Here is a 26,370-nt window from a genome sequence, read left to right on the forward strand (position 1 = left end):
AATGCCCTTCTCGGCAGACCTGACTATCCAATCAGAAGTGCCTATGGAATGTATGGAGGGACGGCCACGCCACTGCTTGGCAGATGTCCAGGTGCTAAAGCAGTAGTAGCAGCTTTGGCCCTGGTACAATGGGCTTTGAAGCCTTCAGGAGGCTGCTTTTAAGCTAATGCATAGCAGATCTTTATACAGAGTAAAAGCCACGAGAGATGGTCCATTTCTGCAAATCTTGCCCTTTATCGCTCAAGTGAACCCAATGAAGAACTGATCATCCACCCAATGATCTTTGGTACGATCAATGTAGAAAGAGGAAGCTAACTTTGGGTCCAGGCAATTAAGTCTCTACTCCTAATTAGAAGGATGAGTCGGAGTGAAAAATGTCAGTAGTGTGATGTTATAGCTGGCATGAAAGAGGTACCACAAAGAATTCATCAAATAGGCAGACTGAGAGAGTGTAACTCGGATACAAATGGCAAAAAGAGCGGGGAGCGAGAGGGCCCTTAATGCTGCAAAGGCATGGGAAGCATTAGTAATCCTCCTCAAAATACCGGACAGCGATAGCGAGGAAGGTCCTAGTACGCCTGCCCCTTAAGTAAGAGACCAGATAGATACTATGTGAATTGGACCGATTGTGATAATTCCAATGTAGTGTTGCAATATATTATTGCACCTGCTGACCCATCTTACTTAGTTGTGATACTGCTGGCATGTTGGGAAGATACACGTTTACACACACACAAACTGCAAGTTGCACGTAGAAATGGCAGTGGCATGCCTGGGGGGGGAAGGCTGGGAGGGGGGGTATCACGGGGAGTTAGTTTAGAGTTAACTTTTGCCAATGTCTGGAGCGAATGTCGTGAATATGATGTCACTTGTGGGGTTAATTTCCATGGCCTTTATCTATGCTTGAATTAGAGAGTGGGGGCGAGACAGGTTGTCCAACATTGCATGCTTTAAATAATTCTATCTGGTACGTTGGTTCCAACACTCTCTCTCATTAAGTGCCCCTTGCTATGGAAATATACACAATGTAAGTCTGTGTCAAATTGAAAACTACAATAAAAATTTGTTTAAAAAAATGAAAGAGGGGAAAAAGGGGGGAGGAGCCTAGCGCTTGATCAAGATGGCCGCGTGAGCTTTGAGCTTCCGCGAACCTCGCTCCCTCCTGCAATTATCCTGTCCTAAATCCTGTTTTTCATGCACGGAATCCTGCAGATGAGTCACAGCTGGGGCGATTGACGTTGTCCGGGCTAAGATCGCCCACCGGGAACCGAAGTTGTGCATGGCGAAAGATTGCGGCCTACCTCCGAAGGATGCCAGGGGCTCGCGCTGGCAGGATGCCCGGCCACTAATTGAACAACAGCGGCCTTGGGAGGTGTGAACTGGCGGACGGGTGCCGCTGCACTTTCACTTTCTCGCCCTTTGCTTGCTCTGGCCCGGGAGTGCTTCATGCAGATCCCCTGATATCTGGAAGACCTGCACTCGACCCGGGCTGGCTGTTGAAGTTCTGGTTGACCCTGTTTCCTCTGGCTGAGCGAGGGACGTCTTTTTGTAACTGACCGCCCTGCTGTTCGAGATGTCGGCCAAATCGGAGGTAGACAAGCCGAAGTCTAAGGCTACCAGGCGGGGAGGCTATACCCAGTCCAACAATATGGATCGCTATGCCCAGCAGAAGGGGTCGCCTGGTGGATCGGGACAGTCGCTGGAAGCACAGAAGGCCGATCCATCCCCAGCTTCGGAGTTATCATTGCAGGATATCAAGGGGGCGATTGAGGGGATGCAATCATCGATTGGGCGACAGTTCGAGACCCTGGCGCACAAGGTGGACATGATATTGGTTGATGTCAACTTGATTCGCGCGGACCTGGGCAAAACCAATGAGCGGGTCAAGTCCCTGGATCTCAAGACCACTGGCCTCGCGGATGATGTCTCGGAACTCCAGGTTGAGGTTCGCAAGTTACGGACCGCGAATGACCTCTCCACCCGCCGGCTCGAGGATTTTGAAGGTCGGGCCCGGCGCAACAATGTGCGCCTTATTGGGGTCCCGGAAACTTCGGAGGAGCTCTCCGTGGATTTACTCGTCGAGGACTTGGTGGTGAACCATCTTGCGCCTAAGGGCCTCGGCAGGTTTTTTGCGGTTGAGCGGGCTCACCGAGTGCCTGGCGGAAGGCCTAAGGTGGGAGCCCCCCCGCGACCGATTGTCGCCCGGATCTTTAATTTGAGACCGAGACGCTATCCTGCAAGCATCGAGGGTGACAGGCCCGGTGCCTTTTCAGAATGCCTCTGTGAGCTTTTATCCTGACTTCACCCAGATGGTGCAGAAGCAAAGGCAGAGCTTCCTGGGGGTGAAGAGGCGGCTTAGGGAGATGGACCTGAAATATGCCATGCTTTTCCCCGCCAGGCTACATGTGGTGTATGAGGATCGGACTTTCTTCTTCGAATCGCCGGACATGGCAAGGGACTGGTTGGATGCGCTCCCTCGGCGACAGCCCGGCGGGGACCACGTGGTTGGAGCGGAAGGCGACCGGGATGGACAGGAGTGATACCTCCGGTGTCGGTCTGTTTTGACTCAGCCCCGGACAGTGACTAGCACCCTACTGCAGTAATGGGAGGGCGGCGGGGGGAAGATAGGAGCTCTATCCTCCCTTGGGGTACTTTTTGTAGATTTGTTTTTGATAGGGCGACAGGCACACTGCAAGTTGGGGGGGCTTTGCAAGCTGACGCAGGGGTGCAGGGAGGGGGGGGGATTTGGGATGTTGGGGTTTTTCTTTTCTTGCAAGGCGTAGTAATTGTTGTCAGTATTGTCCGATTGTGGTTCCCCGGGGGGGGTGGAGGTCTCTTTGTGTTTGGGGATGGGGGGTAGGGGCTTAAACATAATTAGCTGGAATGTCAATGGCTTAGGGGATCGTATTAAACGGGGGATAGTCCTACAATTCTTGAAACGGACCTCGCCAGATGTGGTCCTCTTGCAGGAGACCCACCTTATAGGGAATACGTGTAATGCACTTAATAGAAAGGGTTATAAATTCATTGCTCACTCGGGGTTCTCCTCGGGCTCCAGGGGTGCGGGCATACTTGTTAGAGCTTCCCTACCATTTGAGGTTGACTCCACCATTGCTGATGATAGGGGGCGCTTTGTGGCTGTGGCGGGGAGGTGGGAGGGCAGAACGTTGGTATTGGTTTCTGTTTATGTCCCTCCTGCCCTGCAGGCCTCCACGTTTGCTGATCTGGGCAAGGCCTTGTTGGAACTCCCTGAAAGGATGCTGGTGGTGGGAGGAGACTTCAATGCGGTTGGATATGGATTGCTCGACAGGTACCCGCCCAGGGACACCGGGGGGGCTCAGAAGTGGCTTCCCGACTTTATAGAGACTTTTGGCCTGGTAGACTGTTGGAGGCTACGACACCCCACTCAGAGACAATATACCTTTCACTCCGGGGCCCACGGTAGTCTCTCTCGGATTGATTACTTGCTCACTCTGGCTGCGCACGCCTCATTGGTATCTGAGGCCAGGCACATGGCACGGGGTATATCCGATCACTCGCCGGTGTGGGCCCGTCTGGATATTGGCCGAGTAGTGGGGGGCAGGGTGGCTCCCATTAACCCCTGGTACTTTCGTGACCCTAAGCTGCGCAGTGCGTTGCTGAAGGCAGTTGATCACTATTTTCAGGATAATCAGGGTTCAGTTGAATCTGCGGTGTCCTTGTGGGAAGCGTTCAAGACCGTATTGAGAGGGGAGGCCCTTTCCTTGGTAGTGGCCGCCAAGCGGCGGAGAGACGCCGAGGTGACACAAGTTGAGGACGAGATTGCGGCTTTAGACGTGGCCTTGGAGGAGGAGGTTGCAGCGGACACACTGCATAATTTGAGCTTGAAACAATTGGAATACAGGGATCTGGTGACGAACGCTGCCAAGACCCTCAATAGGGAGCAGCAGGGTCGATTGTACGATGTCGGTGATAAGGCCGGGAAACTGTTGGCGTGGTTGGATAAAAAAAAGAGCGTGTTAATCGAGTGGTGCCGGAGTTGTCGATGGATGGGGGAGAGGTTGTCACTGACCCCGACGGTATAGTCCAGTGTTTCTCGGACTATTTTCGTACGGTATACACCTCGGTTTCGGACAGGCCGACTGAGGACTCGTGCGACCTTCTGCGTGATATTGCTCTGCCCTGCCTTTCTGCCATAGATAGGGATGACCTTGATGGAGATATAACTGTTGACGAAGTGGCGTGTGCTATCCGTGCGTTGTGCTCGGGTAAGGCCTCGGGCCCAAATGGTTTGCCGATTGAGTTGTATAAGCTTCGTCCGGATAAGTTGGCTCCTCACCTGCGCGCCATGTTCGTGGAGGCGCGGGTAAATGGGTTTCTTCCGCTTGATCAACGACTGGCGACGATTGTGGTAATACACAAAGACGGTAAGCCCCGGGATAAGTGTGGTTCCTATCGGCCGATATCACTTCTCAACGCCGAGCCGAAAATCCTTGCCAAGATCCTTGCTAACCGCCTGGTCCGGGTGCTTGGAGATTTGATCCACCCGGACCAGTCGGGCTTTATCCCGCACCGTAACACTGCACTGAATCTTAGACGCCTTCATGGAGTGATTGCTAGGACGGGCACGATGCTAGAGCCGGCCATAGTAGCGGCCCTCGATGCCACGATGGCTTTCGATACGGTGGAGTGGGTATACCTGTGGGCTGTGCTAGCCAAGTTCGGCTTCGGGCCTGGCTTTGTAGGCTGGGTGAGGTTGCTTTATGAGGGGCCCCTTGCTAGCGTCGTGGTGAACGGGCGGGCGTCGACACCGTTCGAGCTCGGGAGGGGCACCCGGCAGGGCTGTCCCCTGTCGCCGTTGTTGTTTGCCCTTGCTCTTGAACCGCTGGCGGTGTGGATACGATGGCACCCGGATATACGTGGGATTCGTTGGTCGCCTGACCACGAGGACCGTATTTCGCTTTACGCCGACGATATTCTGTTATACCTCACCTCGCCTAAGAAATCTCTCATAGTGGTTTGTGACGTCTTGACTTCTTTCGGTAGGAACTCTGGTCTTGTTATTAATTGGGGAAAGTCATATTTGTATGTCCTGTGTGGTGATGTCCCGCCTGTCCCGCGAAACTGCTCGATCCAGATCGCCCGGCAGGGCTTTTTGTATTTAGGGATCTATATTTCCACTGACCCCACTTTACGATACGAGAAAAACTTGCTCCCTCCCTTGGCACGTTTGCGGCGGGATGTGGCGGGCTGGCGGCGGTTGCCGCTTTCCCTCCTTGGCCGCGCCGCCCTGTTTAAAATGATGTCTCTTCCCCGTTTCCTCTATGCCTTGCAGAATACCCTTGAATTGGTCCCGGCCAGTTATTTCAGAGAGGTCGAAAGCCTCCAGCGCGCGCTATTGTGGGAAGGGCGACCGCGCATAGCGATTGCTAAGTTGACGCTTCCGTGGTATGACGGGGGTATCGCGCTTCCAGACATTCGACGTTATTATTGGGCTACTCAGTTGAGCGCGATTAACCATGGTGTCTATGGTCCGGCGCTGAGCCCCGGCTACGCCATGGACCGGTGGTTGCTGCGCGGGGATAATTACCACAGAGCGTTGTACTCGAAGTCGTTGGACTTAACCCTTACGGGGCCCACCAGGGTGGCCGTGCACGTGTGGAAGGTGGCGACAGATTCACTGGGTTGGAGGGGTAAGCTTACCCTTGCCACCCCGTTGTTTGACTCCGATATTCTGGGGAAGCTTTGGCATACAAAAGGGTTTGAGAAATGGGACCTGATCGGTATATCCAGGGTTGGAGACCTTTTGGTTAAGGGTAGGGTGAAGTCATTCGAGGAGCTGCAGAAGGAATATGAGCTAGGGAGCACGGAGTTCTTCCGATACGCTCAAGTGTGTCACGCCTTGCGGTCAGTCCTTGTAGAGGGGGAGACGGTGCCTAAGTCCTCTCCGTTGGAGGACCGGATCCTGGATGGCCATATGCCAGAGAGTACGATCTCTCTCATTTATAAGAAACTAATTAATGTACGGGCAGATCTTCTTCTAGGGTTGCGCGATCAATGGACTAGGGATGGCCTCGAATTAGATGATGAGGATTGGCAGTGTGCAGTTTCTTCTCCCAAAGAGGTTGCGATCCCTGCGCGCCTGCGGCTGGTGCAGCTTAAAATACTCATTAGAGTTTACGTGACAGGGCCTAGGCTGGTCCATATGGGTTTCTCTGAGGAGGGCTTATGTAAGAGAGGCTGTGGTATGGTGGGCACCTTCCTACATATTATTTGGGAATGCGGTGCGATCATGGAGTTCTGGAAGCGAATCCACGATGTGATGGGGGAGGTGACGGGCATCGCCATGCAGCCGGAGGCGCGGTGTTGTCTCCTGAATGTTTGGGGTCCTACCGACCACGACGCGGCACAGACTCAGTGGGTGACCCTAGGTATCATGGTAACTAAGCGCGACATCGCTCGCCTTTGGGGCTCTACTAGGCCTCCTACATTGGCAGCGTGGATGGAAAACATGGATTGGAGCATGTTTAGGGAGAAGACAGTGTATTGTGCTCGAGGGCGCCCCCGGAAATGGCACACCGTATGGGGGCGATGGAACCAGTACAGAGGGGGCATATGCCTGCCCCCAGACCCGGACCCGCCTGAGGAGCAGCTCTCCCCTTAGCATTCTTTCCGGCTTTGTATTCTTTGCTGGTATGGGTTTGCCTTCTTGAGTCTCTGCCTTCCCCTCCTTCCCTTACTATAGACCTGTGTCTGATGGACGAACTGGGGCTCGCTCCCCCTGATGGGAACCCTTCTTGTGCTTTCAGTACTTATCGCCTTGCTTATGTTTAGGTTTGGGTTTGTGTTTATTTAAAACAGAACCTTTTGATTCTCCTATCAGTGAAATGTGGACGCTTGCTTGTGTTGTGTTTCTAAAGCTGCCGTACCTCCGGGTTGTCGGCTGAATAGCTGTGTCCCTGACTTGAAAGAATAAAGGTTTTTAAAAAAAAAAAAATGAAAGAGGTACCACCTTCGGCAGAGAAGAGGCATGTATCCAAAGAATCAGTTTGTCAGGGGAAAAGATGGTATAAGGAGCGTTAACTGAAAGAGCTTGAAGGCCGCTGACCCTTCCTGGCCGATGTAATGGCCACCAAAAAGGCATTCTTCAAGGTAAGAAGCCTCGGTAGGCAACTATACATGGGCACAAATGGTAAGCACATGAGGAAGCACCAAATTATGGTGGATTGGGGCATGATGAAAGGTGTAGGAGGAAACAAGTCCTGCCAATCCTTCAGAAAATGAGTTACAAAGGAGGACTTCAACAGTGAGGAAAAAAGCCAATAGGGCTAAAAGGTAATAGTTAACTGTGTCCAGGGCAAAGCCTTGCCAGGCTAAGGACAACACAAACAGACAAGGGGGTGGAAGTCAGTCACCCTAGTGAGGCAGGTAAGGCCTGTAGGTGTGCAAGAGGGGATGTGAAAATAAGCACCCTGCAAGTCTTACATATCCCCGGAAAACCCATAGGAATACTAACAGTAGTGACAATGGAGAGCCACCATAGAGGCCTTTACCCTCTCTAGACAGTCAATGGTGTCCAGCCCACACCTGATGGCGAACTTCGCTGCATCCACAAGTTCCACCAATACTTAGTTCAGGATGGCAAGGCCATCTTCAGGAAGGATTGGGGAGTAGCTGCACAACCAAGTCCCATAAAGCATGGGAGTATTGGTCCAAGAGAAATGCGGTGTTCACTGATCCCAAAGCCAAGCTGGCAGAAGAAAGAATTCCCTTCCTAAAGGTATCCATGCCTCATGGATTCCTTATCTGGTGGGGTGGAAGGGAATGTGTTCACGTTAACTTTGGCTGTTGAGACCTGTACCACCTGGCTCGCAGGCCAGAGCTGTTGGAAGAGGAAGGCCGGGTCTCCTCGGGTAAAACAATAGTGATGGGTCATCATGCGATGCACAGAGACCCTCGAGCAAGGTTTAGCCCAGGCCCCTAGGGGAATGTCAGTGAGGGCCAAAATAAAGGGGACCACATGTTCCGCAGAGCTCACCCCTGGGTGAAGCATCGCTGTAGAGGAAAAGGACTTGACTAGAGCCAGTTGTAGGTCAAGGACTTCCGCTGCTCTGCTCTTCACTGTTGCAAAGGATGCGCCTACCTCCAAAACAAGGACCGGAGGGGAAAGCACGCTAGAGTCTGGGAAGGTGCTCAGTCCGCTGGAGTAACCCAGCTCTGCATACCAGTTCTCTTCGTGGTCAGGGTCATCTCCAATGGGACCATACCCATAGCCCTCACCAGCCCCCTCAGCAAAGAAGGGCATGCCAAAAGGTTGCAAGTCCAGGGGAGGATATGATCTGGATGGCGACAGTATAGACATGGAGTGGCATCGCTGACTCAGAACTGAAGAGGTGTATGGGTTTGACACTCAGGTAACGAAAGGCCCCGGGGATGGTGCTGGAGGGACTGGTGCCGGGAAAGGTATAAGCACCCGAAACCGTGTCAAGCTAGATCCAAGGGTGGATCGAGAATGAATGGTTAGCATTAATGGTGAAGCCGCTGGCGGTAACCAAGTCGTGGCAACTCATAGCTCTGTGGCAGAACAGGCGCGCCAGAAGGAGTCTGTGGCCTGAAGATGGTGTGCATGGTGTCATAGAACTCTTTCAACTTAGTGGGCGTTGCTTGGACTCCAAGGAACTTGGGGTAGACCGGAGCGGGTCTGGGCGCTGCCTGTTCAGGTAGCATGTGGGAGCGGGGGCCTAGAAGCATGGTGTTGAGATGGGGAAGCTGAAGAACGCTACAAATTCTACTAGAATCTACGAGACTTGGAGGAAGAAGTCTTGGAAGATGATTGTCCTTGGGAAATCTACCCCAGAACAGAACCAGGAGCAGTGCACAGCCTTCTTTTGCTGCGCCGCCAGAAGCTTCATCACCCACTCGAAAATCGCCTCGGGTGGATTAACTTGCACTCTACGCAGGCCTTAGGGTCGTGGCCCAGCTCCAGGTACTAGAGACATGCCAAGCGGGGATCAAATACAGACATCGGTCTGTGAAATTCCCATCAAGGTTTGAACCCTGGTGGTTTTGCAGAGGATGTATCCCTAGCACACTAGGAGCAATAGCTCAAAAATAAATAAACAAGAGAGTCAAAAAAGCTGGTCAAAAAATGACCTAGGTAGTTCAACGGATTCACACTGTTGGCGTGGAAAGAAAGGAACTGATATTAGCTCACCGAGGTGGTGAAAATATTGGCACTTATGACATGGATGCACACCAATGCAGTACCACTCATTGCCTTCTACTGTCACGCAGAGGTACTGCTCAAGATTTTTTGGATCCAGTCTGACGCCTGGGGAGTAATTTAGGTAAGGAATCTGCAGTTAGAAGTCTATCAGAAAAAATTTCAGGTGACCGTTCCCAGCGTCTAAAAACACACAAAAGGGCTTGTGTAACAGAGGTGTCACAATAGCATTCATCTCCCTGTTCTCTCATGTAATACTGTGTCTTGTGAATGCAAATAGTGTCCTCAGTTATTGGGAGTGGTTTAGCAGTACAACCAACAATAATCATGCAAAAACATTAGTAGGAGTGCATATTTATATACAGATCCACACTGCGATTGATATGAGTGGAAAAACCTAACTTGCTACTTTCATGAAAGTAACAATTAGTTAGCAAATTGTTCTTTCACAGGTTTGTACTCCTTTCATGGACATAATGAAGAAAACTGGCAATATATTATTTGAGGGTGAGGTTATGAACTGTTCTGCCAGAGAAGTAGTCATCTAGCCCACTCCTCAAACTGAATTGACACCTAAGCACCCCTACATGTAGAAAATAGTAAGGACTAGAGATGTATTAGCGATCTGAAGTCAATCAATAGCTTTGTGTCTTCAACAGCATGGTAAAAACATCCTACTAATTGTAAAACAGGCCGCCACTGGAAGTGCGTTAGAAGGTTACTAAACGTGGCAATGCACTACTAATCTGTGTTATAAATAAAAATATTTTGCAAATAACAAATGCAACACACCTGAAGTTTTTTCTGCTCCATGCTGATCTCAGAATATTCTTGTGCTGTAGCCAGGGCTGCAGCCAGGGCTTTCTTCTTCTGACTTTTGGCACGTTTGGGCACAGATGTAGTTATAGGAATAGGAGTTTGAACGATATTGATTGGAGAATTGTCAGGCAAATCATCCTGCTATAAAGAGGGAAGCAAAACGACACACATGCTGAAGAACTAGTTACAACTACAAAACAAATCATCAATATCCATTTGAATTCCCTGTACTTTGAAGAACCACTATAGAACATATAGCTCATTAAAATAAATATAATCCTTATGGCTATAAATACCCAAATGCAAAATAATAATCATCAAACCAAATGGAAAGAAAAACAAAACATCAGAATGTCTTCTTTGGTCAACCAGATCTAGGCAACATCTGAAATGTCACATGTAGCACATGCATCATGGGCACAACAAAAACATCTGGATGTGTTCCTTCTATGGCAAATGCTCAGGCAGAGAACTGTACACATACATGACAAGAATGAAAACACAAATCTATTGTCATCATGTGACAACTAGTAGGTATATGGAGGAGAACCCCAAATGGAGCTGAGAAAAATTCATACTTATTACAGTCGGCAAAAAGCAAGCGGTTATAGTTTTACACCAAACTTAGCATGAAGACAGAACATCTCTCAGAATTAGTTCTTTCTAGGTATGTCCTTCTCTTTTGCAGAGCTAACGCTCATACAGCTTTTAAGGAGAGAGGAGTAAAAGATGAGTCCCGATCAGACTTCGGTTGTTTAGCAACTTAGATTTTGATCAGCCCACATTCATCATCCAATAATTGATTTTAAATGTCATTTAGGATGCATGCAATTTCACTACTGCCCCTACATATAGCTATTTAATTGGTACAGCATTAGAATGAGCCCGTACAGGGTGATCCCTTTTTATGCTTTGGCAATTGCTGCAAAGCACAGAGGATTAACTGCCCATGCGTTCCTTTGGAGGCTACTTCATCCACTTAACGCTGATAGCCTTCACTCGAAAGGCAGATTTTCGGTCATCAAAAGAGACCCTGGACATCTGTAAATAGGGCAGGTAAGACTGAAGCTTACTGATTTCTGTAGCCTTTCCTCACCTCCTTACCGGAATAGAGCGCTACTCGCCCAAAAAGCGCTTCAACACCCAATCAGAGGTAACAAGCGCTATATATGCAAACCTTTTTCCCTCTTCTATCCCTCTGCTTCCCTTCTCAATCCAAATAGCTGACTAACATATCCACCGGTCCGGATTGGGAGGAGGTTGGTTAACTATTTAGATAAGCTATGTCATGCAGGATAGGGGGGATTCCCTTTTCAGGACGGTTCCCCTCACACACCAGATGTGTCATGCTTCATCATGGGGGTGCCTAAAATTGAGCGGTGATAAAATTGGGCGTATAAAATTGTGTCAGGTAGCTATATTTTGGCCAGCACATAACTACTTGTAATGTATCGTTGATCGAGGTGTTATCACAGTTACAGTGGGGCAAATCTGAGTATCTAAAACAGCCACGGTTAAAAGGGACCAGTCGGTGAAATAAATGTAACTTAAAATAAGTCAACTTACGATGATGATGGCTAGGTATATCCCAAGTCAGATAGCGTTCAATATTACTAACTGTTTTCACCAGCAGCGCGAGTCTAAAGTGTCGGCTGACACTTCTCCGGACATTATTTTAAATCGGATGCCCAGACATTAGGACCCCCAGTTTTCGGTAAGCATGACGTTTTAACTGCGTCTCATGCTATTTTCACACCAGGGACATACCACTCGGACCATAATATTCATTATTCAACAGGCTGTCACCCCCTTCTTCCCCTCCTGTCCTGATGAAGACCCGCCTCTGATGCCTAATAAGCTGAACAATTGCTAAGGGTCCAAACGTCAACATAACTCTCTCAAATTAGTCCACGCAATTTCCCGGACTTGAACTGGAAATCATTACTTCTGTTGGGATCTATGCATTTATCCGTGGACTTGAATGATAAATATCTCCCTGTGTTATGTATATATCATATACGTCATTTATGTCACTTTTGTACAGCACTTTATCACATATCACTACCAGTCACTAAGTAAACACTGTAGCCATTTGTGTGTTTTTTCACCGTATGTGTTTGATGTCACAGACAGCCTTTTCATTTATTTGCATATATATGAACACAAAGTAAAGAAATTCCTTTCCTAGATGAACAAGTTGTTGTTCTCTCTGTGTTATATGGATATATGATTAGGACATACTTCCTCTCTTTATGTATTGAAATACCTGGTACAAATCAGTTGAACTATCCGACAGAACCATTTTTTCTTTAGTGTACTTACCCAGGTTCTGAAGTTTACTGGGTTACACCATTATCACTAATGTTGATTCACTTTGGTCAGTCCCGCGCCCATAGACATAACATAGAACACAGCTGCACTACTGAAACTCGGATGCTTTTAATATAGCATTGTATGCCTGTAGAGGCACTTGGAGAAAATCATTCCAACGAAGAAGAGCTGAGCTTGTCCGGAGATGTAAATCCTTGCATCTAAACTTGGAGGTATGGGGTCCCCCTGTCAAAGCCTAGACGTCTTCTATAATAATAATGAACTAGCTACTAGCACGGGGAGGGTGGTAAGGCGCTGAAGTCCTGTTTCCACTGTCATTATAATATGGTTTTCCCTTTTGTGCTACATGGAATTGTAACAATGCTGATTATATTGTTCTTTTGCATTTTGCTGCTAGTATTGGCTCGTTTACTGCATTATAGAGCACGTTAGTTAAAATACAAATTTTTAACTATACAGTGTCTCTGTTTACTCACATTTTGGACAAGTATGAGTGTTTAAACGAAAGTGTTCTTCTTCCCACGATTCCTGAGAAGGTCGGAGTGACATGTTCTAGGATGTCTAATCATTGGTAGCTTCGCTGTAGAACGGTGAACAAATGAGACACTATAGCTAGTCGGATTGGGGTTCTGGGCACCGAGGTGGGTTTTTGGTACACCACTACACACCGAGGTCCAGGTTTCCTGCGCATAGTTCTGTGTATGTGCAGAATCCCTGCAACACAATGACGTAAGGAGTTGCCGCCGAGGGTAGCTGGATGGTGGTATTGGAGGAGCAGTATGTCGGCTGTGAGTGTTGAGATGTGGCAGAGGTGGATAAATCTGAGCTGCTCAGGCTTCCCTGCTGGGTCGCCGTGCCAAGTGCTTGCCACCCAGAGTAAGCCTCCGTGACCCTCGGAACATCGGGTAGGTTGGGAGTGTAGGATCGCAAAGGCGGTTGTGATAAAGCTGCGATGAGACCTGGGCCTGTGCTTGAGCTTGAGATGTTGCTCCCCCACTTCTGTTCACAATGGCGTCGCAGGGTAGAGTACTTGGACCAGCGTGTGGAATGGTATGCGGGGGATGGGAGCGCCGGCTACTTATACTTGAATATATGATATCTACTGATCCCTTCAAAGAACCAACAATTTGCTCAAGTGCAGAGATCAGAGTGTCACATGAATTTAGGACTGAAAAAATCTTTCTTTCAAAGTCTTTGAAAGAAGCCAATAGACTGTCAACTGGGGTGTCCTTCGTAACTTTAGGATAGACCACTGTAGGTGTAGATGGGGCATGAACCCGCTCTGGGATAATCTTCCTGCTCGATTTGTTGACAGCAGGCCCCCCAGGTGTGGAAATTTTGTGTCCGGTTCCCACCACATCCCTTTTTACTCATCCAAAGTGTCTTCCTACTGCTATGACATCCAAAAAAATATCCTTCACTTTTTTATCCCTCCACTATTGTTTTCAATCAAAATAACAAACTAACATGTCCACTTCTCAAATTTCATAATTCACTATATTAATTCACCACTAATTCTTCATGGGTTCCAGAGTAGTGTGCTGCTCGCCGAAAAAAGCGTTTCAAAACCTCATAAGGGGTAGCAAGCACTATATTAATGCAAATCTTGTTTTCCTCTATCACTCCGCTACCCTTCTCTATTCAAATAACTGAAAAACATAGCCACCACTCAAATTACTTTCATACTTCACAATACTAATTCAGCACTAATCCTTTATGGGTTCCGGAGTAGCGTGCTACTCGCTGAAGAAAGAGCTTCAACACCCCATCAGGGGTAACAAGCGCTAAATAAATGCAAACCTTTTTCCTTCTTCTATCCTTCCGCTAACCTACGCAATCCAAAAAACTGACTAATATCCACCACTCAAATTACTTTATGGGTTCCGGAGGGAAGCCTCACGAGTCAGTCTTTCACCCGCATTTGCCGCCATTCTGAGGGGGAGCAGGATCGGGACAGGACTCAAGGTCCCAGGATCCTCAGCGGCTGCTACTGCCACCAACACCCCCGAGACGCGCCCGGAGGCGCTTTAAAACAGCAGCAGGTCTCTCCCAACGCGGGACACACGCAGGCGTGCCCGGGCCAAGGGCAGGCCCATCCGCTCCCGTCAGAGCCCAGAAGAGGCCGGGCTGGGCTACCCCTCTAACGTTAACCTTGGAGAACTGGGCTAAAGTTGGATCAAAGTAAGTTCGCACAAACGAAGACAGCCATTAGTGATCCCTTAGCTGTCTGCTTCATTCTGCCCACTTGCTGACTAAGACGGAACCCTGACATCTGTATCTGGATTCTCAGTGGAGATGTGAGTGTGGTTTTTATCGTGGCAGTTCTACATAGTTAAAGTTCAACACTGCAGGAATAATGGGGAAGAAGAGCGGGAGCTCCTGTACTCGTCCTACCACAAGTATAAACAGTATGTTAGATCGAGTTGTAAGCATTGTCGCCAATGAAATTAAACATGTAGAGAGGCGCCTATCTATGGGGACCGCATCTGGTCAGATTGGGCCAATGCTGGAGGTGGTTGCATTGGATCCTATGCTCAGTCCATCTGTTTCTATCTGTACTTCGCAACTGAACATAATTAGCCCCCTGCAAGGTCTAACTACTACTCTGAGCCATGTATGTGACATTACCAACGACGTTAATAATGACTTGCCTTGTGTCTCAGGCAATGAGGATAACATGGTTAATTTACCGAGCACTTTGGATTTCGCCACTATTTCTCCTACTCTGGGCGCTTAAAGGAAGTTGGCCAAACCTAGGTGCACTAAAAGGAAACAACCGCCACACAATATCCCTTCTTGTACATCAATGAGTTCATGGCTTAAGTGCCCTCCTTTCGTCTCTTCCTCTACTTCTATTGCTAATCCTGTGACAGACGCTTCGGTCACTATTGCAAGCTTCAATTGCTTCTCAGACTGACGGTTATTCTTCTTGCTCTTTGGGTGGTTCTTTGGACAAAAATGTTAGATAATATTGTGAACATTGTTTCAACTAGTATTAAAGGCCTGATTGATAAACATTTCACTACCCTATGGAAACGCTTAGACCAATTAGACACCGTGTCTAATAATAGAAGTTCTCAAATAAAATCCTTCAAGCAGGTAACGACTGTGGGGGGGGGAAGCATCAATGGGATTATTTTTGAAGCTGCTATTATTACAAATCCAAATTAACAGCCATTGTTGTCCTCCTCAATCTCTAAGGATTCATGCGTTACCTGTAGCAAAATCAAGAGATGTTTTACATTAGGAGTGGTACCATCATCAGTAGAAACACAGCCTAGAAGAGACTCTCCCAGTGATGCTGGGAGTATAGCATCTTCACCACCTATAAATGCCCCCTCACTTCCCAACCCTAACGTAGTGCCGCAGACCCATCAGGGCCCAACTAATTCGTTGTCGGAACCACAGAGAGAGGTTACATCATCCCCGAGGCCTTAGATGACTTAATACCCTGCAATGAGTTATTAAACTTACCTCCCGCTGCTTGCCTATATGTGCTAGTTTTAGCCGGAATACCCCCTCTTAGAAGGAATCGGGAAGAATCTTGGGACCAACTTAGAAATAAATGTGCAGACTGGCTCATAAAACATAGGGGCCTCCGGGAGTCACAGATTGGAGAAATCATTATGGCCCGCAGGGTTGGGTGGGTTGGGAGTCACATTAAGGACATTCAGAGTGACTGCATTGTTATTAATTTCCGTCACCCAAATATGGTGAGGTCTCTGTTGTCATCCTATGGATCAAACATTGTCAGAACAACTAAGATCTGGCCGTTGCACCCAGGTCATTTTTATAAGCCCTCCACTGAGCATAACATTATAGCCCCATTCATTACTAAAACACATAATAGGTTTTCTCCCCTATTGGACTTGGACCAACAAGATTGACTGGTTTCACCGGCATTATTAGATAACGCTTTGATCAACCACTGTTCTTCAAATTTGTCTACCTTTAGATTACCTCTTATTGAGCCTGTGGATCACCACATTGTAACGCCCTCATCTTTGAATGTCCATGAGAACATTTTGTCGTGGAATATAGCGGGCCTAAGGTCAAAAAGAGGCCTTTTAAATTGGGAAATCTTTCTAGCAGATCATCATATCATTGCCTTTCAGGAAACGTGGGAGATAAATGACTGTTTCTATTTAGATGGTTTTAAATCTTTTTGTAAATATGCTATTCCCTCCAATATGGGTAGATCACGAGGGGGTTTACTTTTAAGGCTTTCATTAAAACTCTCCTGTGAATTCAGAATGGTTGAATGTAAATCTCACCACTTGCTAGCGGTAGAACTTTCATTTATAAATCGTGCCACTTTGCTAGTAGTACATTTTTATTATTCCTTCTCCAGAGATTACGAGCTAGAACATTTGCTAATCCTAGAGGAGTTTCTGGAAAATTATGAGGGTAAATCTTCACATTATGATTTAATAATTTTAGGGGATTTTCATATTCATTTGAGTACCCTAAACTGTATTATCGAACCGGACCAAGGGGAGTTTCCCCATACGCCAAATCATTTTGAACATACACCAGCTGGCACTTTGTTGGAAAATACCCTTTCAACCCATAATTTACTATGTCCTTGGCAAAAAAACAGTGTGGAGTCAGTACAAACTTATACAGGGAATGGAAGGTCCAGTACCATTGACTAGATTTTTCTGACTGCATCACTAGCCTCAAATATTGTGGACTTTGCAGTTTTTTGGTCATGTTATAGTGACCATAATCCCCTTATAATTACAATCTCACTCTCTGCGATTGAACACGAGGGGATAACTACCCATATTATAAATAAAGATATCACAACTAAAGATCAAAATCGCAGGTTAAAATGGGAAAGGATTATCCCAGATAGCTTCCTTGTGCTTCGGAAATCCAACTCTGCCTAGATTCATCCACGGATGACCATACCATTTTAGAAGCCTTAGAAACATTAACAAAACAAATTTCTACAGACCTTACTGTTGTGAGCAAGGTCAGCTGTTCGAAGGCCGAAAGATGGTTGGATAGCTCTTGTTCTAAAACTCATAGGGAGCTTTTACAGGCCATCAAACCTATCCCCAGGGATACAATAGAAATTAGAGCTAAAAGGGCGGCCTACAAATTGGCTATTCAAAACAGAAAGAACCAGTTAAAAGAGCAGGCGTGGGAAGCCCTGAGCGAAGCATGCGTATTGAAAGATAGCGCAAATTTCTGGTCAGTAGTCAATAGCCCTTTCCTCTCTGATTCCAAAAATTTAAATAAAGTGTTTAATTCCAGCTGACCAATGGGTTTCGCACTTTAGCCGTATTTTTAATAATGTCAGTATAGAAGAAATTATAGAGCCCATGGAGGTTGAGCATATTAATGCAGAGCTTATTTTTAGCGTAGAGGAAGTTTATAGCGCAATTTTCTCCACAGCAAGGGGGGGGGGGGGGGGGGAAGGCTCCGATGGGGTTCCAGCAGACCTGTTTAAGGCTGACTTTTAGTGTTTGGTTGAGAATTTTAGCACATGTTTTTAACGCGGCGTGTTCAAAGTCTCCCGTCATCCTGGGGAAAGGCAGTCATTGTCCCTATTTTTTAAAAAGGTACACGAGATGACCCTATAAAAGTCATAGGCCGATCTCTCTTTTAGACCCTGCTTTAAAATTATGGGCAAAGTATTCTAGAGCACCTGACAACTTGGCTAGACCCTTTAAACGTTATTTCCGATTTACAATATGGTTTTAGGGCGGGCAAAGGGACTCTGGACCAATTTCTTAACTTACATTTAGTCATAGGAAAGTATACGATTGCCAAAAAGGGAGTACTACATTTGGCTTTTATGGATCTGTCACAAGCGTTTGATTGCGTAAATAGGTCCAAACTATGGCTAATTTTAAGGGATATGGGCCTTGAACCCCAGTTAGGGGCTTTTTTATTCAAGATACATGAAAAAACACGGCCGCAGTTCGATATAATAAAAATGGTGACTTGACAAGCCCTTGGGATGTAAAGAGGGGGGTACGTCAGGGATGTATACTGGCCCCCCTCCTTTTTACTCTGTATATAAATAAGCTGAGGGATTTTTTAACAACTAGCTGTATAGCTATCCCTAGGGTTGGTGACAAGAAAATACCTCCATTGTTATATGCAGATGATACAGTTTTACTTGCAAGAACAGCTGTGGGGCTCCAAAGGTTACTAGATGGTTTAATAGTTTTTATGGACTCTTTAGAGCAATACATTTTAAGAAGTCGCATATAATGTCTATTGGCTCCCGAAAACCCCCAAAGTTTAAATTTTATTGCAAGGGGGTCGAACTAACAAAAGTCCCAACGGGGGCTACCCTGAATTTTGCAAAGAAGCTAGGAACCAAACCTTTACCCGCCCTGCTGAAAATGTCTAAAGAAAAGTGATCCCCCATGGCGTCCTATGGTTGTGATATTTGGGGCTATAAGGAAGGTAAAGAGATTCAAAGAGCCGAAGGCAACTTTGTACGTAAACTTTTGGCGGTGCCTTCCACCACCCCGGCGTTTATTTTACATGACGAGGCTGGGGTGGGGTATATTGAGGATGAGATAGCGATAGCCCCTTTGCTACGTTGGCTCAGAGTATGGGCTTGCCCCAGCACAAAACTAAACCAATTGGTAATCATGGTTTGTATAGCCTTGGATAGAGCCTTGGATATTCCATGGCTGAAGTATATAATAGACCTGACTAAATAAATGGCTAGGCTGCCCAGATTTATATAACAGGCCGAAACCGATGAGCAAATCTAAAATTAGAGCCATTAAATCACAGTTTTTGGAGAAGCAACAGGGCCTTACGGAGGAAAAGGAGCTAATAAAACCAACGGTTAGAAGATATATCACATTACCTTTGCATAATCAGATTCAACCATATTTACTTATTGTAAATAATGTTTTTCATCGTTTTCTGTTAACAAGATTTCAATTACACTTGATCCCTTGGTTTTTAGCTGTACCACAAGGTTTTTCGAAACAAGGTACTCGCAAACCTTGTCCTTGTGACGATTTTTCAGAACAAGATACCTTACATTTTATCTTTTTCTGTGATTTGTATGCCCAGCTGCGTAAAAGATTTATACTTCCCCTTCTTAAAGATTGCCATTTTCTTCAAGTTAGGCCGCGTTGCTGTCCCTCCAAATGCTATCTTCACCTATGGTCTGTTTTGGGGTTGCAAGTTTTTTATCAGGAGCCATTAGATGTAGAAAAAAGTTGGCATTTTAACATTTACTATCAAATCATCTTTTCTGTTTATGTAATCATGATTACTTGAATGTTTACTGTTATTTAAATTGTAAATTTAGCATGTTGCACTTTATATTACAGCATTATGCACGTCACTGGATACCCCCTGTTCTATTTAGTAATTTTAAATTGTAGTGTCTACTATGCTGTGAGTACTAAAATGAACTTCTTAAATATTACTATTTGTCCAATTGTTTATGATAATGTGAATGTAGTATTTTGTTCTCTACCAGTTAGTATTCGATATTTTATACATCATCATCTGCCCCAGTTAGGAATTTTAAATTGCTTATTGTATATAGTAATATGAAGTTGGCACAATGCACTTTATAGAAACCCTCTGCTCTATCCAATAACGTTAACTTTATCTTCTGGTTTACAAAACTTTAAATTTTAATTGTCATTTGTAAAGCAATGTCTTTTTATTGATGAAGTGTTTCCTCCTATATGTTCACTTTTATGGCATTGATTTGTCGAATAAAGTATCTTTTGTCTTGACTTGGGTTCCGGAGTAGCGTGCTACTCGCTGAAAAAAGCACTTCAACACCCCATCAGGGGTAACAAACGCTATATAAATGCAAACCTTTTTCCCTCTTCTATCCCTCCGCTAACCTTCGCAATCCAAATAACTGACTAATATCCACCACTCAAATTACTTTCATATTTCACTATACTAATTCAACACTAATCCTTCATGGGTTCCTCGTCAGGGGTAGTAAGCACTATAAAAATGAAATTACAATACAATACAATACAGTCTTCCATTCTGCCAAGTGTCCTGTTGCCCACACATGTCCTCATCCACTGCCACCTTCCTAGAGCATACTCACTACACCCTTCTGTTGCAACATCAGCACCACACATGGACACACAAGGTTTCTGGCCTACAAGACCTGTACCAATTTGCCTGTAACACTCTCCCATATGTACCTTCTGTGCTTGGATACATTCTACCACAAGGGACAACAAAGAGGCAATACTGAACCACGGTGCCCTGCGAATGCACTTCAACATCCTAGTCATGCCACTCTGCTACGTAAAGCACTGTTGAGGACAGAATCGTATCTACATTTCCAAGATGATGTTACTAAGCGAAGTTTGTACGGTCAAGTGATACCTATTCTGTAATTAATGAACTTTGCACTGTTCCAGCCAAGTAAACCAATTACTCACCAATGCATGTCCCTTCCCCAGATCATCTGTTGCTTTCCCAGAACCATCTTACCAATGCAGACCTTGTGCTACCCTATCTCTCTTGGATCTCGTGCTGCTCCCCTCCCCAATTTCACTCAACCCAGAGCGACTCCCTCCGTGGACCCTGCACTGATATTACTTTCGATCCTGTTCTCATACCTCCCTGGACTTTGTACTGCTTCTCTCTGAATCCTGCTCCTTGGTCAGGCACCTTCCAGCCCAGAGTTAAATTTCACCCATGGACAGTGTGCTGGTCTCCCTTCTGGAATTTCCACTGCTCACTCTACCCTCCAGGACCTGGTTTCCCCGGCACTCATTTGGGCTTTAGACTACCTATCAAACCATTTTGGATGACCATTTGGACACTGCGATGATGCTACCTTGGACTATGTGCTATTCCTCCAAATGTGATGGTCATCCCCTACCATGGTCTGAACATGATCAACTGATGCACTTTTCCCCCCCTTAACGACATGCTGCTCACTTCAGTAAGCTTCTCTTCCATATTAATTTGCTGCTATCTCCGGCACCCAGATGAAATACCACAAAACCATGACATTTTCTGCCCGTTGGAACATGGTCTGATCTATTTTTAGACAGCACTGCATCCATCCATGCACTCATTTACTAATTCATTTCCACGTTTAGTCACTCATAAATACACACAAAAACATGCCAACATGAAAATAATCCTTTCCTTCATTAAAGCACTGACTTGTTAGCTTGATGATTTCTACTTTTAAAGTTGACCTGTTTTGTTTTTTTAGAAAGGTTAAAGCTAGCTTATTTGTTGTTAATTTGATACAGTTATGTTTCCAACCCAACATTGCAATGTTCAAAATCAAAACATGTTAGCAAACAGTTTTTAAACAGCAGCCCAAATAGAAATGGTGCTGTCATATATTGAGAATTACGAGAATCAGGGCAGCTCCAAACCATGTAAGATCACGTTTACAATAAAATGTATGAGATGTTCATGGAGCTCAAATTCAAGTCCACAGACCTCGCTTGACATTACACACTTCAAATGATTGTGCCATGTACTGTGTTTACAATAAAATAATGACTACAACCAGTAACATAATATGACATCAGTATCCTTATAACTAGTGATGGTGCTCCCTAGAGGTTCAGTAACTATTTGCAATCTATATTCCTCCAACAAAGCAAAATACAGATCACAATTAACAGTTCACCAACAGTTCCTTAAGTCTAATGAAAAGAAAAAAATTCAATATCCATATGTTCACAGTGATTAGAAGGACTGGGCACAGCAGATTCAGGGGGGTAGTGGCCCTACAACAAGATCCCACTTTGCAAGGCCACAAAGCATGGCAAAATGCAACCACAATGGACAGGTGAGGCAGGAGAACATGCCCTGTTCTCAAAGCCTCATGTGCAAGGATAAAGGTATAGCACTGGAGGCTATGTGGGCAGGGGAAGCAGAGGTTGCAGCCAAAAGAGGGATGCACAGCACCCGTAGTCAGCAGTCCTTCTGTACTTTACCAAATGACAAAGCATATAATAAAAAAATGAAAAGGATCACTTAAGACTGTTAAACACAAGTTAAGGGTCATATTGCACACAAGCCATTAAATATAAGAAAATCAAAGCGCCACATAAATAGGCCAGTAGCGCAAGATATGCAACCGGAGCTTCTCCAATGCACTAATCATGATCTTACATGTGATCATATATACCATGAATGGCTGATGACCGCATTAACAGTCTTACTAAATAATCAGCATAACATTTACTGCAATAATACCAATAACCATAACTGACCATTTTCAGGTGCTGGTTTTAATATCTCAACCATAATGTTGCTTAATTTACATAGTTTTCTGGAAATTTGAGATTTGCTTATAAGATATTTCTTGTGAGTTTACATATGTTTCCAAATACATATGGACTGTGATAAGCACTATGGTAAAAAAAAACAAAATAATTATGTAGTAGTTTGGAGAGATGGCCTAAACACAAGGTCAAGCTTGGCATCTGCATTCCCCTCTGATTAGCTGACCAGAAATCTGTACTGTTGAAGCGAGTTCCCTTCTCAGCCCCCGAGAGTAGGGTCCGCCTTTGTCTCAGCAGCTGGAGCCTTCTGTGCAAGTCCCAAAGATGGAACCACGGGGGCGTGGCCTAACTTCGAGGAAAGATGGACGCTTAATGCCTCGGCTCCGCCGATAACCATAACCTCCTCCCGAACAACCATCCTGCTAACTATCCTGACATCTAGAACTGAAACCTGACTCGCCACGACCAGCGGTCCCGGCCCCTGCTTCGTGGGGCCCCGGCACTGCCTCCGGTCCGGAGAAACGGGTCCCGTCGCTTTGGGCCTAGGGGAGTTCCCACAGCCTGGGGTTAAAGTGCGCCTTGACATCGGCGCGGCGCTGCGGGTAAGACGGCCGCACTCCGCCGGAAGTCACCGGTCAGTGGAACGACGCCTGGAATCTGACGGTGCTGTGACGCCTGCCAAGGTGTCTCATCTCGAGGGTGAGAGACGCGCCCCACACCACTCCGTGGCGCTGTCCCCCCCCTTGCATCGGGGGCGCCTCAGCAGAGACATACCTGGCGGAGGGGGCTCCCCCCACCCCTGTGGAGCTGCCTCTTCTTCTGGTCTGGGGGGCCTCTCTGAAGCCCTCAATTCTGCCGCAGAGGGACCTGCGGGACGCCGCTGGGGCGGGAGCTTCCCCCCTTCCCCCCCCCCCCGCCTTCTGTGCCGACGGAGGACACCGATCCGCGCTCCTCGCGGTCGCAGTCGAGAGGTGCTGGCCATCGCCGGAGCAGATTATTCAGCTGTGGACGAAGAGTGGTGAGCCTCTGTTTGCGGTGCTGTGGTGGGGCGCACTGCAGCGAGGTGCTGGTCCCGGGCGCTCCCTTCTGTGCTGCCCTACCGGTTGGGGCGTTCTGCTTGGGCGCTACACATTGAAAGGACGGTGGTGATCCTTTACCACCTGCTTCACAGCTATCCCAGACCTTGGGCGGCGCAGTCCTCTGGGGAGCTCATCACATCAGCGCAATTTGGCTACTCTATTTAACACGAGGATCGCACGGCGAGGGAGTTGCGGTGAGGTGGAGGGCAAGCTCTGCAAGACTGGGCATTACAGATCTTCCTTTGCCGGGGGTGAGCCGCAGAGGTCCAGCTTGCCCCTTGAGTCGTATCAACTACTGGGGGACGCCATTTTGAATCGCCATACCTACGTGTTCTGCGTTGCACAATTTCCTTGAAGTAACACCCGCCACGCTCACTCTACCCGGGTGATACCCCTACCTTAGACCTCCCTTACTACCTCTGCTATACCAACCAACGGCCCCGCTATGTCCGGCACAAAGGGGAACAGGGCGTCCCAGCAAAGTAAACTCGACCGGTACACCTGTACAAAGGCGGATCAACCTGATAAGAGGGCGCCGGGAGACGCAGCCCAGTGTGGCTCGACACAGGATCCTCCAGAGCCCACTATGAAGGACCTTATGGCAGCCATTACCGGAGTTCGAACGTCCATAGACACTCTCTCCTCTGAGATGACGCTAATCAGGGCCGACCTCGCCAACTACCGGGAAAGGGTACAGCAGCTCGAGACCACCACTACAGGACTAGTGGGCGACATCGCACAACTGCAAACTGAGGTCGCGGAGCTGCAGGTCTTCCGCAAATCTACCGAAGACAAGCTTGATGAGTATGAAGGGAGGATGAGACGCAATAATATACGCGTCCTGGGGGTGCCAGAAAAAACGGAGGGCCCTGCCGTAGACCTTTTTATTGAGAACCTAATCACAACTAAACTCCAACCTAAGGGTCTCTCCAAACTTTGTTGTTTAAAGGGCGCATAGAGTGCCTGGGGGTCGGCCGGGGGCTCCGCCCCGCCCAATACTGGCCCGTCTGTTAAATTACCGAGACAGAGACACGATCCTTCAGACCGCCAGAGTTGCCCCCCAGCTTCGCCTGGATAATGCACATATTACTTTTTTCCCTGATTTCACCCGCGGGGTGCAGATGCGTAGGCGCACATTCCAAGAGGTCAAAAAGCGACTGCGAGCCATAGAACTGAAGTACGCCATGCTATTCCCCGCGCGGTTGCGTATTGAAGCGGATGGGAAAACCTATTTTTTCGATCAACCAGAGGCCGCCTCTGACTGGCTGGACAGTCGGGGGGACCTTCAGAGGAATGGCCCCTCAGACAGATGAAACACAGGGGGTACCACTAGATGATGGCGGGGTCACCGTCTCCCGATATGGATGGGCCCACCGGGGGGGCCCCTCGGGGCCACCGGGTGCAGGACCGCGCGCTGGGATATGACATTATGTGCCATCGCTAAATTTGACCCTCTTGCATAATGATTAAGATGTACTAAAAACTTGGGAGTGAGGATCGGGGGACTGCTATAGCCTCCCCCCACGTTCTTCCTTTAGCTGGTTTCCTTTCATTTTTCTTCCCTGTTTGGTGGGCGACAGGCACTCTGCATTTTTGTTTGGATGGGCAGTTTGAAGCCCAGAGTGCAGGGCAGCAGGGAGGGGGGGGGGAGTTGGGAGGGACTGCTGTTTTTTTGGGTTGTTATGTATGATTGTATATTCAACGGCATAGTGTTTAACTCTACATTGCTATTTCACTCCTTCCCGACACACAAATGGGTACGCAGAGCAACAAGGAATTTAAAATCTTAAGTTGGAACGTTAACGGATTGGGGGACAAAATCAAGCGGAGTGTGGTTACCCAGCACATAAAAAGACTTTCCCCCGACATAGTCCCGCTCCAAGAAACGCATCTAATAGGTAACAAGTGCGGAGCGCTGTGCAGGTTGGGATACTCGATGGTGGCACATGCGGGTTTCACATCTAGCTCGCGAGGAGGGGGAATCATGGTTAAAAAAATCGTTCCCGCTATCGGTAGTATCCTCCTACATAGATGACCGTGGGCGGTATGTGGGTATAGCCGGCACATGGGAGGGCCATAACATCACCTATCTTTCAGTACACGTACCCCCTGGGCCGCAGTCGACTACCTTTACCGACCTTAGTGCTTTGCTGCTTACCTTACCAATGGGGCATCTTGTCGTAGGCGGGGACTTTAACTCCGTTGTATCGGGCGAGCTGGACAGGCACCCGCCGCGTCAATTGTCCCCAACAGCACACTCACTAACTTTTTGGATGCAATGGGTTTAGTAGATAAATGGAGAGCGTACAACCCGGACAAAATACAACACACTTTCTACTCTAACGCACATCGCAGCCTCTCCCGGTTAGACTATATAATTACCCCTGCCTCCCAGGTTGCGAATATTCACGAGATCAGACATCTACCCAGGGGTATATCTGACCACTCCCCCCTATGGGCCCACATTGTATTAGAACATAAACAAGTAGGGCGCATCGCCCCCATAAATCCCTGGCACTTCAGGAACCCCAAGATACGTAGGGAGCTGATCAAGTCCATCGACGACTACTTTACAGAAAACGAACACTCGGTCGAATCCCCGCAAACACTCTGGGAAGCGTTTAAAACTGTGATCCGAGGACAGGCCCTGTCCCTCATAGCGGGAGAAAAAATGAAAGACTGAAAGGCATCTCTGATGCTGAACATAGGGTTC

General features: G+C 47.3%; 1 protein-coding gene across 5 annotated transcripts in view; it reads right to left on the reverse strand.

Annotated features, from left to right (window-relative positions):
* SECISBP2L (SECIS binding protein 2 like) overlaps positions 1-26,370 on the reverse strand; it is a 600,623-nt gene that overhangs the window by 308,110 nt on the left and 266,143 nt on the right. For all 5 annotated transcript variants that reach the window (XM_085644219.1, XM_085644216.1, XM_085644220.1 and 2 more), the window contains exon 10: positions 9,995-10,162. In XM_085644219.1, the coding sequence (XP_085500345.1) occupies positions 9,995-10,162 (168 nt within the window). The remainder of the gene's footprint in view (positions 1-9,994; positions 10,163-26,370) is intronic.

Source organism: Triturus cristatus, chromosome 3_1 (assembly GCF_964204655.1).
Source record: "Triturus cristatus chromosome 3_1, aTriCri1.1, whole genome shotgun sequence".
NCBI lineage: Eukaryota > Metazoa > Chordata > Amphibia > Caudata > Salamandridae > Triturus > Triturus cristatus.